Source organism: Colletes gigas, unplaced genomic scaffold, assembly GCF_013123115.1.
Source record: "Colletes gigas isolate AHSC1104 unplaced genomic scaffold, ASM1312311v1 Colletes_gigas_Sc00068, whole genome shotgun sequence".
Taxonomy (NCBI): domain Eukaryota; kingdom Metazoa; phylum Arthropoda; class Insecta; order Hymenoptera; family Colletidae; genus Colletes; species Colletes gigas.
Window position 1 is genome coordinate 225,882 of NW_025106697.1, and position 13,501 is coordinate 239,382.

Here is a 13,501-nt window from a genome sequence, read left to right on the forward strand (position 1 = left end):
TCTACTGAAGAACATTTGTGTCATTAATAACTTGACTGACCCCATCCTGTATTCACAGTTTTGACTGATAATTAATTTTTTATTGCTTTCTATTGCAATACTATAATACAGTACACTAATACATGTATCGTAAAAAATGTCCTCTTTGCTGCGTTCACAAGTTTGTGTATGCAACTTTGTGCAACTAACAAAGAGAGCGATCCATACATCCGATAAAATGAAATGTAGTCGATGGTTAATTGTAATCCCTTCAAATATATTTAACGCATCAATATTTAAAGCATTCATACTTTTCTGGAAAGTATTTCCTACATGAAAACTAACGTCTACAAGAAAAATACGTTTGTTCGTTGGGAAACTTAAAGAATGCGTTGATAAAGCAGTATACATATAACTACCTACGAACAAAACGTACTAAAGAAATTGTAAACCCATTAGAATATATAACGGAAACCAGTCATCGCAAGTGGATGTTTGAACATTTAATAAAAGGAGATGTTAGTTGTGCGACAAAACGGATAATAAAAGAACAGTAAAATGTAACAAATGTACAAAATTGATATCTATGCAACACTGCTACTTAATATGTGAAGCACGTTATAAATAATTTGACATACTATGTTGTTTCTCTGTAATTAAAACTATGATATCACAGCGATTGGTTATTTCTATGTTTCTTTTGGACTTTTACTGCACCATGAAATTGAAAATATTAATTTCACAAGAAACGAAGTATGCACAAAAGTTAAGTACAGTGTTCCATGCAACTGTGAAAAACTGTATCTCCAAAAAGGTTAGACGCAAATGAACGTCGCAAGGCAAAATTAAACGGCATCAAATGGCGCAGAAACTAAATGTAATTTTATACATATTTGCTTATCGATGCATCCAAAATCAGCAACTATATTCTTTTCTTAAACGGAACTCTGCAATTTTGATTGCATTGTTTGACGCAGTCTTTTAATATCTACAAACAAAAATATTGAGACACTTATGCCTCAATAAAACTTAATACTCGTTGTTTAAGAGTTGAAGTTTATTGGAAAAATTTAGTGCGGTTAGAAGAATTTAGTTCCAAATTGAATGTCGTTTCTAGAGCAAAGGTTCGACTCATAAAAATGTATAAAATATATTATGACATCTACAAGATACGAATTTACATAAAAAAAAAAATTTGTGCATTTTGGGCTGCAAGTTTAAAACATAACTGATCATTAAGGCGTGAAGAAGTACACGGGTATTTTAAATACCTGTGAAACAGGAATCTTTAGTTTTTATTGATATCCGTCACGTTACCTTTACGAAAATGTAAATCGTTTGAAATCGATAGCTGTGAAGGTGCGAATCACTTTGTTGATTCGATGTAAGTACCTGCAGACGGCCATTGTTCAATGCATCGTGTAAAGAGAGTTCCTTTAACGCGTTGACCACCGCGTCGCCAGCAATTTTGGCAACATAACTTTTCACTCAGGAGCTAAAAAACTTTATTCCCAGGGCGAGATATTAACCCTTTCGATACTGTAGGTAACCACAGTCGCCCCTTAAAGTTTCACGTATATTATTAAACGATTGTTTAAATTTAATTAATCCGAAGTCTATTTATTTGTAAATCTTTATAGTATATAGAGCGAGTCGTAATTCATGGTAGAAATTGGGTCGGATAGAATATGTATGGCTCGAAATAAGATAATTGCATGGAAGGCTTAGTTTTCGAGAAAACTGAACTTAAATATCGGTGGAGTACAAGTGTACTTAATAAACAACCTGATGGAAGTTTGTCACGCATCCCGGTAGCGTGCGCTTGTGAGTATGCGCAGAGGAGTGTGCGCGCGCATGAGCGTTGCGGTGCTTTCCACCGAGATTGTCGTGTGGTCGTCGTGCGTTGTTGCGTGCACCAACATGTATCACTTCTGTATTGTTCATTATTATTAAACCGTTATATACATATGTATCCAACAATCTAACAAGTGAAAACTTCACGAATAAAATTTAAGTCAAATTAAATCTCGAGGAATTAAGTGAATTCGAATAAAATTTAAGTGAAATTAAATCACGAGTGAAAACTTCACGAGTAAAATTTAAGTAAAATTAAATCTCGAGGGATTAAGCGAATTCGAATAAAATTTAAGTGAAATTAAATCACGAGTGAAAACTTCACGGAATAAAATTTAAGTAAAATTAAATCACGGAGTGAAAACTTCATGAAAAAGGGGAAAGAATGTAATTTTTAACGAATTTTGAGTATACTCTCTATCATTGGCCATATTGCGGCGCAAAATAAACTTCTTTCCGAGTCTTACAATTATACGAAATTGTAGATAAAAAGAATCTTTTAAATTATTTCGTCCAGGAAGCACAAACTTGTAAAAATACATTGCTTAGTGTGAGAAGTCGATGTAAAAATGTAACGAAAACTGTAAATTTCGATAGATTCGTAAAATCTCGAGGAATTAAATGAATTCGAATAAAATTTAAGTAAAATTAAATCACGAGTGATGATGGAAGTTTCTCACACATCCCGGTAGCGTGCGCCTGTGAGTATGCGCAGAGGAGTGTGCGCGCGCATGAGCGTTGCGGTGCTTTCCACCGAGATTGTCGTGTGGTTGTCGTGCGTTGTTGCGTGCACCAACATGTATCACTTCTGTATTGTTCATTATTATTAAACCGTTATATATATATGTATCCAACAATCTAACACAACCGATGTTGATTTGTGAGGAAACACGAAACATTCGTTCTAAAAATATTATGAGCTTCTAACAAGAAAAATAACCACTTATCGTAGCATTTGAACATATAAAAACTTCTGACACGTAACAAACAAACATAACGGAAAATTGAATTAAGAGAATACAACTTTACTATTTACAACTATGTATTTAAATTCTATTCTATATTTTTTGGGTGCGATACTAGCGCTATCGGCTTTGTAATAACACCATTTATCATCTACTTTTTAAATTCTCTATTTCCTACGTCCACCTGTCTCCTGTTCCTTACTCCAGTTATTCCCCTCCTTTCTACTCTTTTAACTCCTTCCCCTTCTACCCCATCTTCTCCTTTTCCCCTTCTTAACTCTCCCGCAACCCTAACCTCGCCTCGTATTTAAATTCAATTTTCTTGAAAACGAAACCTTTCATGCAATTTCGTTATTCTTGAATTTTGAGCTTATTTTGAGCTATAGAATCAATACGATTGATACAATTTGTATTATAAATTACGACTTACCCTATACAGGGTGTTCAGCCACGCCTGGGAAAAATTGTAATGGAGGATTCTAGAGGCCAAAATAGGAAGAAAATGAAGAATACCAATTTCTTGATGGATTTCTTCGTTAAAAAGCTATTAACGTTTTGTAACGATTGCAATCGACCCCTGCAACTAAAAATAATTTTTTTAGAACGATTTGAAATTTTTCAATTTTTTCGAAATATTTCACACCTCCTTGAATTTTTTTCTAGAAAATGCGTAGGATTTCGGGGGTATGTCAATTGACCAAAACTGATTGTAATTGACCTCTGCAACTAAAAATAATTTTTTTAGAACGATTTGAAATTTTTCAATTTTTTCGAAATATTTCACATCTCTTCGAATTTTTTTCTAGAAAATGGGTAGGATTTCAGGGGTATGTCAAATAATCAAAAGTGATTGTAATTGACCTCTGCAACTAAAAATAATTTTTTTAGAACGATTTGAAATTTTTTAATTTTTTCGAAATATTTCACATCTCTTCGAATTTTTTTCTAGAAAATGGGTAGGATTTCAGGGGTATGTCAAATGACCAAAAATGATTGCAATTGACCCCTGCAACTAATAATAATTTTTTTAAAACGATTTGAAATTTTTTAATTTTGCCGAAAATGTTCAACTTCCTGAATTTTTTTCTCGAAAATGCGTAGGATTTCGGGGTTATGTCTATTCATAAAAAATGATTCTAATTGATCCTCGCAACCGAAAATAATTTTTTCAAAATGATTTGAAATTTTGTAATTTAATTTTTTAATAACTTTTTAACGAAGCCTCAATCAACAAATTGATATTCTTGATTTTCGTCTTATTTTGGCCTCTAGAATCTCCCATTAAAATTTTTCCCAGAGTTGGCCAACCACCCTGTATATTGGTACAGACCAGAAATGGGCAAATTTTATTTACGAATAACGAATAAAAATGTTAAATTAATTCGTAAACTAATTTCTGTTTACATTTCATTTGTAAATTCATTGATAAATTACAATCCATTTTTAAAACTACCACTTAGGCTAGCGAATTCGTTGCGGAAATTAGTTTACCAATGAATCTAACATTTTTATTCATTATTCGTGAATAAAATTTGCCCAACTCTGGTCCAAACCAATAAATATTTTTTCTATTCTGCAATATCCACTAGACAACCCTAGCAAAGTTCCTTGTCTCAAACACAAATTCGGTAGCAAAATTGTTTTATCGGTCTTAGTTTTTGAGAAGCAAAAATTTTAGTAAAAAATCACGACTTTAGGCAATAAACGAGGTATTACGTGAAAATTAAATTAGGAAGTTCCAAATGGTCTTCAAAAATAGAGGTTAATCTAAATATATCAGTATATGCAGCTATTAACACTTTACCGACCGGTACCGATTGACTCTAGATTATATATCTACTTTTTCTTGTACTTATAGGAGTGTTAAATGAAACTTTGCGACAGTGGTTACTATATTGTTCTCTTTCTGCAATTACAGGGTAATTAAATCCAGTGATATTTTTTATTTTCATGACAACCGATTAATAAGCTACCCGGTCGGTAAAGTGTTGAGCGGTAAAAAACTGATTTATCGGCTATCGGTCGGTAAAAACCTGTTTTATCGGCTATCGGTCGGTAAAAACCTGTTTTATCGGCTATCGGTCGGTAAAGTGTTAAGGTTCTTAATTTCGGATCGTTGTAAATGACCGTAAAAATTTGAAAAACATGCAGTTTCTACGCAACATTTTTGCATTTTTCGGAAAAGTTCGGCAGTGAACGTGTTAAAGGGAAAGAACCTTTAGCAGAACATTCGCTCGATACCCGAGTAAAATTCGGGCTAGAGAGAAGCGGATGAGATTGAATGACTCGTTGTCAGTGAAAGAAAATAGCAAGCAGGATCGGACAAATTTTATTCGCCAATAATGAATAAGAATTTTAGGTTCGTTCGTTAAATAATTTTTGTCTCCAGCTTCGCTCGCCTGGTTGCAGATTTAAAAAAAAAGTCCCCGACTCTAGGGTCTTTCAAAAGTCCCCTAGATTTCTAATTTACAAATGGATCGACGGAACGGAACATAAACGGACGATCGGGTTGCTTACGAATTAAACTAAAATGTTTATTCGTTGTTCGTAAATAAAATTTGCACGACACTGGCGGTGATGGTTAATGTAGACAGAAAGGAGGGTTAAAATAAAAACTGATCTCGTTAGATAGGAGAATTTAAAACAAGAACGACTACAGTATAATATAATGATACATCTAAGGGTTGGAGGGCGGACCTTGATTTTAGTCACAGCCTCCCGCACTATGTGGTTGTTAAGGCGCTTACGTCTCCCTTCCTCTTCAACTTCAATCGAGCCGAGAAAATGAAGTCTGAAAACGGTGGTAGGCTCCATTGAGCCACTGATCGGGGCCAGTTTTGGTTGAAGGCCCACAGTCTGCGACTCGGACTGGCCCCCACCAGACGCGCTCCCTATAAGTTCTTCGCTCGAGTCGCATTCATCTTCCTCAAGGCTTCCTTGCGAGGCAATGCTGCACCGACCAAACTCATCCTGCCCCCCATAGTTTAACAGCGCAGCTTGCGTACACGTAGCTACTGGCCCCTCCTTCCGTAACGTAAACAAACAAATGCGCTTTTCTATAGTCGAGGCAAAAGATTTTGGCCGCTCGAGGTCGTTTTATCGACGGGACACGTTCAGCGTCAGGACACCTGACCTACCCAGCGATGGACAATCGTCGGAACTTTGGACATGCGCAGTAGAATTTTCCTTTCTGCGCATGCGTTAGCTTTCTGCCGTAACTTTCTACTTCGAATGCTCGCCAATCACACAAAAATTAACTTATCGAAGATCCTGTATGTATTTCTCTAGCTATAGTCATGTAGATTAAGAGGAAATTTTTTGTTTTTATCTCTTTCCCTGTAACTTTCTTACGGTACCCTAAATTCTAGTTAAATGTATACAGCAGTGATCATGCGTTCCAATGCACATGCCCAAAATTCCCACGATTGTCCATCACTGGGACCTACCCCATTTATACGCTCCAAACCAGTCAACTAAATTAGATCCGTAAGATACACCGGAGCCTACTAGGAATAATATAACAATACCAGACTTTAGATTGAAGTGCTTTAGGTACGAAGCCTTCAGCCACTTCTTGACCAAGTGTACCAAGAACCCCGCCTATATCAAGTGTGCACACAAACACTTAACCAAGAATTAACATCCTAATAATCTGCTTCAACTATGAAGGTTCGCAACCTGTTAATTACACCCAATGTCTTTCTTGAAAAAAAGAAATCAAAATCATTCAGCCATACCCATCGAACCTGTTCTTGCATCCCCATCGAACCTGTTCTTGCATTCCCTATCGAACCTGTTCTTGCATCCCCATCGAACCTGTTCTTGCATTCCCTATCGAACCTGTTCTTGCATCCCCAAATTTACACTCGCATCACATCCCCACCCTCATCATCGAACATTCACACCAAAATCCCTATGCAACATTCGCCAGGAATACAACGTACTGAAGGAATCTTCGTATAAATCTCCACCAACCCACAACTCGTCACAAATATTGCCTACCTTCCTTTTAAAAAATGGTTCATCCAGAACAACCTTAATACCTTAATCACCCATACCAAAAACTTCATAATAGGGGGTGACTTCAATGCGAAGCAACTTAACTGGAACAACACAACCACTAACGACAATGGCAATATATTTAACAGTCATATAACCAACTGTTAAATAAAGATGCGTGATGCAAAGTTTCTACGAACTGGTTTATTATAAAATTGTTTCTACAGTTGTACTTCGGTTCTCCAGGCTCACTGTAATTCTTCTTGTTTTTCTACTGCCCACATACATACCCCAGATGGCGTTGTCTCACTCATGAAACGTGTTAAATGAAAATGTACCTTAATACTCAACACCAACCACTCTACCATATCGTTAACACATACTACTAGCAACACGCTTGACCTTCCTATATAGATATCTTCCTTAGAAACTCTCCATACTACACTAAATGCCAATTCTTTCAAGATTTCCACTCCAACCACGTTTCAGTTATCCTGCAACGCAGCAATCAAAAGACACATTTTATCAACTGCACCCTCAAACATTAACTGACAATTTCATAACCTATGTAACAGATATACCCATCAACTTCCACATAAACATGATACTTGACATCAAATATGAAATCTATAGATTACAAAATATTATTAAAACAAACTTCAACGGAGCAACCATCAAAATTTACATATAAGCTAAAACAATCAAACTCCACAAGATTCAGGCGCAAACACCAAAGTACAAAGTACATTCAACCCACTGTACAAACACATGAGAAACTTTCTCATCCATCAAATCCGTGTAAAAGTCAATGATCTTGAAAATCATTCCTAACAACAAAAGCTACACCAAGTAGAAAGAAATCCCAACTTCCTTTGGGCCACCTACAAATTACTCAAAAACAATAAACTCATAATCCAATCCTTTACAGTAAGAACAGCCTACACCAATTCCAAAACAGCTGAAATGCTGCCAAACACCATCGACCTCCCACAACTTTCAGCGTACAACACTGTTTAACAACTTCAAACATGTTCAACCCTAACCCAAACCCAGCAAAATCCTATTAAAATTATACATAAAAATATCCAGACTAATCGTGACATATTTATTCATTCAGAAATAAACTTATCGCATGATATACGAACAACACTGTTTAACAACTTCAAACATGTTCAACCCTAACCCAAACCCAGCAAAATCCCATTAAAACTATACATAAGAATATACAGACTAATCGTGACATATTTATTCATTCAGAAAGCAAACTTATCGCATGATGTACGCATAAGAGGTTTTTGAAACCTTTTTTTCTAACACTAAAATACTACCAACATAAACAATAGGCGTCTCTTATATTGCCACAACTTATAACGAAAAAGCAGACAGCCTAGCAAGCGTCCCTTTCCGATGTATCACCCAATATTCTGATTTTTCCCACAGCTTTAAAAAACAGACCAAGCCTGAGACAGAGAGATGGATTATTGCTGAAACTGGATTCAAGAATTCAGGGTGCTCAATTCTTCAAATACTACTATCAGCTTTCTATTAATCCATGGTATCTACGTAGAAATCTTTCCAGAGATTTTATTTGTTGGACGAACAGAGTTCGAGCAAATCACTTGCAATTAGCTGCTTCCCTGTTTCAAATTAACCTAGCTTCCGATATAAAATGTCAGTGTGGATGCCTAATGCAGGATCTCTGTTAAGAAAAAGGACGAGATTATTTCTCAGGCACTGGATACATATACATTCATTGCCCGCTGAGAATGTTCCAGTTAAAACAAATTGTTTTTGTCTCGAATGTTTCGTTGCGAATGTGAATTTTCATCTCCAACGTGGAACGTTTATGTACTGCCATAGTTTTGCTTTTATATAAATTCACATTTTGTTCGTTTTGTGTCTATGTTTATTATCTTATATCCTGACCTCGTCAACAATCTCAACCATGTAATAGGGCAGTGTTCTAACCTTGTTGACAATAGAAATGTCTGAATAAATAAACTGTATAATATGGGTTATTTCCCGCCCTACACGATGGACTTCTTTTTGAGCAAACCATACAGGGTGTCCAAGCTAAAGTGTGATCCCCCCGCGGGTGGGCGCAAAGCGCGGGCACGGGGAGGATACCGGAAGTATGCTTCGAGCGATTCCCGGTATTCTCCCAAATCGTGTGGAAGGGTCACCGTGGGGTTTTTAGTGGGTAGGTCCCGCGCCCGTTATAATGGGAGCGGGGAATCCCACACACCCCTCCCGTCTCTCCCCAAAGAGGTGGGAGGGAGTCTTTCGAAGATTTTCCCCACGACAAAAGCTAAAGTGTGATAGTCGCGATATTTCAATAACTATCGATGATACGAAAAAATTGTTTCTATGTAAATTGCAGGACAAAATGGAATCTCTATTTTGGCGCAAAATTTTTTTATGTTATCAATTTAAAAGATATGATGATATATATTTTTTGTTGAATCATGCGATAGTGCTTTTCAAGACGCATTAACCCCTTAACGCACAGTTTTTTTGAAAAAACCGACCAAAAAAAATCAATTTTTTTTTTTTTGTAAAACTGGTCATGATTAATTTTGGGGCCCACTTTTTTAACAGATAAAAACGAAAAATACATTTAAGAAAGCAATATAAGGAAGGCCACAATTACACTGTAGTATGTACCATTAACTATTCCAAAATGACTTCAAGCAGTCATTCATAACGAATATCATTAAAATGTACATATTTTTTAGGTTATTATTTATAACCTAAATATTATATTATTTTGTATTGCCACCTTTCCAAACTGTAGGAAAACTGAATCTTTCAATTCTGAAGTTACAAAAATATTTTCCGTTTTCCTCTGGTTCCACATTTTGTGATCCTAGTGATGGACATGCGTGGGAATTTTGGTCATGCGCACTGGAGCGCATTTTCAGTTTAAGCTGTATATCTTTTGTTGTATCGTATCAAAGATTTTGAAAAAAATTGGGGGTATTTTGCTCTACGGCGTACGTGTTTGTGAATTTTTTCAGAATTTTTCACCGCGAAATGGATTTTTAAAAAATTCGAAAAGTATAAAAATATTTTTTTTTAATAGAAATTATTAAATGACCGCGTTTATATTTTTACAGTGTTAGTGTCTTGTTATGATTATTAATCTATAATTTTTTCAGATTTTTAGAAACGGGGGGGAGCGATGTTGGAGAAATCAAAAACCGACATTTGCTTGTATTTTTACCTTAATTTTTGTTGCGACCATGTTCGTATTGTTACAATTTTATTAGCTCGTTACTGTTATAAATATATAATTTTTTGAGATTTTTTGTGGAGGTGTATCGCATACAAAATAATTATAAATCGATATTTCCTAAGTTTTCGTTCGCAGAGGAGTAATATATTCGGGTAATTGATATTTTTACTTCATCGAATGATCATTATATGCATGCTCAAAATAGTTTTACATGTATCAAATAATATAAAACTTAAAACCTTAGGAATGTCGAAAAAGACATCAATGAATGACATTAATGAATACTTAATCTTTTACGAGTCATATTCTGAGAAATTCTAATGAGAAATTCTAATAAAACAATAGCTGCAATTCTCTTAATTCATACATGTAAAACTATTTTTGAGCATGTATATAATGATCATTCGATGAAGTAAAAATATCAATTACCCGAATATATTACAAATGTCGGTTTTTGATTTTTCCAACATCGCTCCCCGATTTCTAAAAATCTGAAAAAATTATAGATCAATAATCATAACAAGACACTAACACTGTAAAAATATAAACGTGGTCATTTAATAATTTCTATTAAAAAAAAATATTTTTATACTTTTCGAATTTTTTAAAAATCCATTTCGCGGTGAAAAATTCTGAAAAAATTCACAAACACGTACGCCGTGGAGCAAAATACCCCCAATTTTTTTCAAAATCTTTGATACGATACAACAAAAGATATACAGCTTTAACTGAAAATTGCGTTACGCCCTGTAACTACCCTCTCGGTAAGGGTACGGGGTTGATATTTGACACAAATGGTTTTCTTTGAATGGTCTATTAACTGATATGTTCACTGATCAGTTTGGCTCAAGGGCACTTTTGACCATCTTATCCGGCTATACCCTTTAAGGAAGTTATAGGGAATGAGACAAAAACAAAAAATTTCCTCTTAATCTACATGACTATAGCTAGAGAAATAGGGGATCTTCGATAAGTTAATTTTTGTGTGATTGGCGAGCATTTGAAGTAGAAAATTCCCAACATGCACCTCTTTTTGCGCTAAAGATACATCTATGGCAGAAAGCTGACGCATGCGCAAAAAGGAATCCCACGAAAATTCTAGTGCGCATGTCCAAACTTCCCACGAATGTCCCATCACTGCGTGACACAGCTTTGGATTGATTTTATGACGTTCCTCTATTCGTATAATAATTTTCTGATGCTTTAAAGTAATGAAAATTAATTTGTATACATGTATATACATATACACAATTGATTCGATCCTCGATTTTCTTCTTTCTGCTTAGTTTCTGCGAGGCAACGAATCGACGAAATGAAGCAGCGGGTTATGGTAAGGATAGACGTTAATAGTTCGTTCGGTGGTCTTGAACGGCCAAAATCTTTTGCTCAGACTATAGTCATATTACCACGCACCACTGATACCACGAGCAAAACACCATAAATGCTTCATTTACGGTGCTTTTCTTTCTAATTGTATTTTATGACAAACAGCACACAGTCGTGCAAGTACATCATTCAAAGTAAACAGATATAAAGTCGAGTACAGTAGAACCTCGATTATCATGCTTAATTTTTGTACAAGAATTTAAAGTAATATTTAGAGCGTACCATTGAGTTTCCAGAAATACGAAATCACCCTCCCATAATCGACCAAGTCATTATTCCGTCACAGTAACTCCTCGTTAATCTTCTATTCAAATTATTATTTAACACTGTTTTCAGTACACTGATATTTTCAAATTCATTCGTTACTATGTTTTGATTGCCCTGATTCGAGGCAGTAAAACATTCGTTATTATGCTATTTTTTACGTACAAGTCTATTGAAAATTATAAATTACGTCAAACCCCACGAGAACCATTTAAACGAGGCCCACAAAACTGTACAAACCATCGAATTGTTACAGAAGCTGGTCTATCATGCTTTTACGAACAGTACATTTTATACACAGAATACATCCTATATTTGTTAACACTTTACCGACCGGTAGCGGTTGATTAATCGGCTATCGGTCGGTAAGCGTTGGCCGATAAAACAGTTGCTTAATAGGCTATCAGTCGGTAAGCGTTAGCCGGTAAAACAGTCGATTAATAGGCTATCGGTCGGTAAAGTGTTAAAATGTAGGACGGTATGCTGGACTTATACACATTAATATGCTCTTAAGAAACATTTAACATGAAACATCGCAGAGTTGCTTCGGAAGAGAATTTCTAAAGCTTAGACACAGGACTATACACAGCTAAAAATCATCACGTTTCATCTCAATGCACGCACATGTTAATGTAAGAATTTATGAACATTATAGTTATGATTTCCCGTTTAATGTAGCATACATTATACGAGTTTTGTATAGTACACCATTGGAGAGAGAAATTCTTCTATTTGTTACGCCTATTTAATCATAAACTTTGAAAATGCTTGATTACACTACTTTATCCAGCTCCTATTCTTAGACAAGCTAACACAGAGAAGCAACAACGTTACATGAAAATATACCCTAGTAGCACAAAATATTATATACACATTCATATAATATTAAAAAGAGATTCAATCTTTTTTTAATATTCAAATATACATACAATATTTATTTTACATTAAGTAACAAATATTTTTTTTTAAATATGCATATATGTTCGACGGTTAAGTGGTGGTGGTAATAGCACGAGGAAGGAGTGGTTATGGTAAAACATTCAGTATTCTTTACAGAAATGTGATTAATTCTAAAAAGAATCGAAATTATTCTAGTACGATTAATTTATTACTATTTGAATATTTTAATTAGTTGAAATATTTCAATACAGGCTCGGACACTTACAACAGACCATTCAGGTAATTTTTATATTTTTAGAAATAGAAATTAGTTTCAAAAACAAGAGCAGCGCAATATCGATGAAGATCATCTTGCGATGGCAATCATTTTCAAAGTGATTCCATTACAGATTTTATCGTCGTGTCAGTTTTTCTTTATTGACTCGAACTGTTATAATATCCACTTCAGTTCTCAAAACAATTACGAAGAACCGAAATAGTATTGTAACTGTTCTTGGAATAATGTTTCTGATGTAATATCGGTATTTCGGTTCAATTTCGGTATTACAGTCGCCTCGGAAAGTAAGTTCATGACACGTCTTCCATGAATACGTTTCTTGTGATAGAAACAATATATAATTATTAACCTAAACTATTCCTGGAAAGTCAACGTTGCTGTTGTTATTGCAAATGAACGAGGGAAATCAGTCGATTTCAATGACTTACGAGAGAAGACTTTAATTCTTAATATAGTGGAACGGAAAGTAAGTTGATAGGCAACAATTATTAATTAGTATACATATACAGGGTGTTCGACCAGCCCTGGGAAAAATTTTAATAGGGGATTCTAGAGGCCAAAATAAGACGAAAATCAAGAATACCAATTTGTTGATGGAGGCTTTGTTAAAAAGTTATTAACGTTTAAAGTTGGGGCTGTAGA

The 13,501-nt window shown here is 35.0% G+C and overlaps 1 protein-coding gene across 9 annotated transcripts in view; it reads right to left on the reverse strand.

The window, feature by feature from the left end:
* Positions 1-13,501, reverse strand: part of LOC122403668 — an 89,825-nt gene that overhangs the window by 15,249 nt on the left and 61,075 nt on the right. The window contains exon 14 of one of the 9 annotated variants that reach the window (XM_043407317.1): positions 5,546-5,822. The exons of 7 other annotated variants lie outside the window; for them this stretch is intronic. In XM_043407317.1, coding sequence (XP_043263252.1) covers positions 5,546-5,822 — 277 coding nt within the window. Of the gene's footprint in view, positions 1-4,768; positions 5,823-13,501 lie in introns of those variants that run through there. One more of the 9 variants, XM_043407315.1, reaches the window with a different exon arrangement.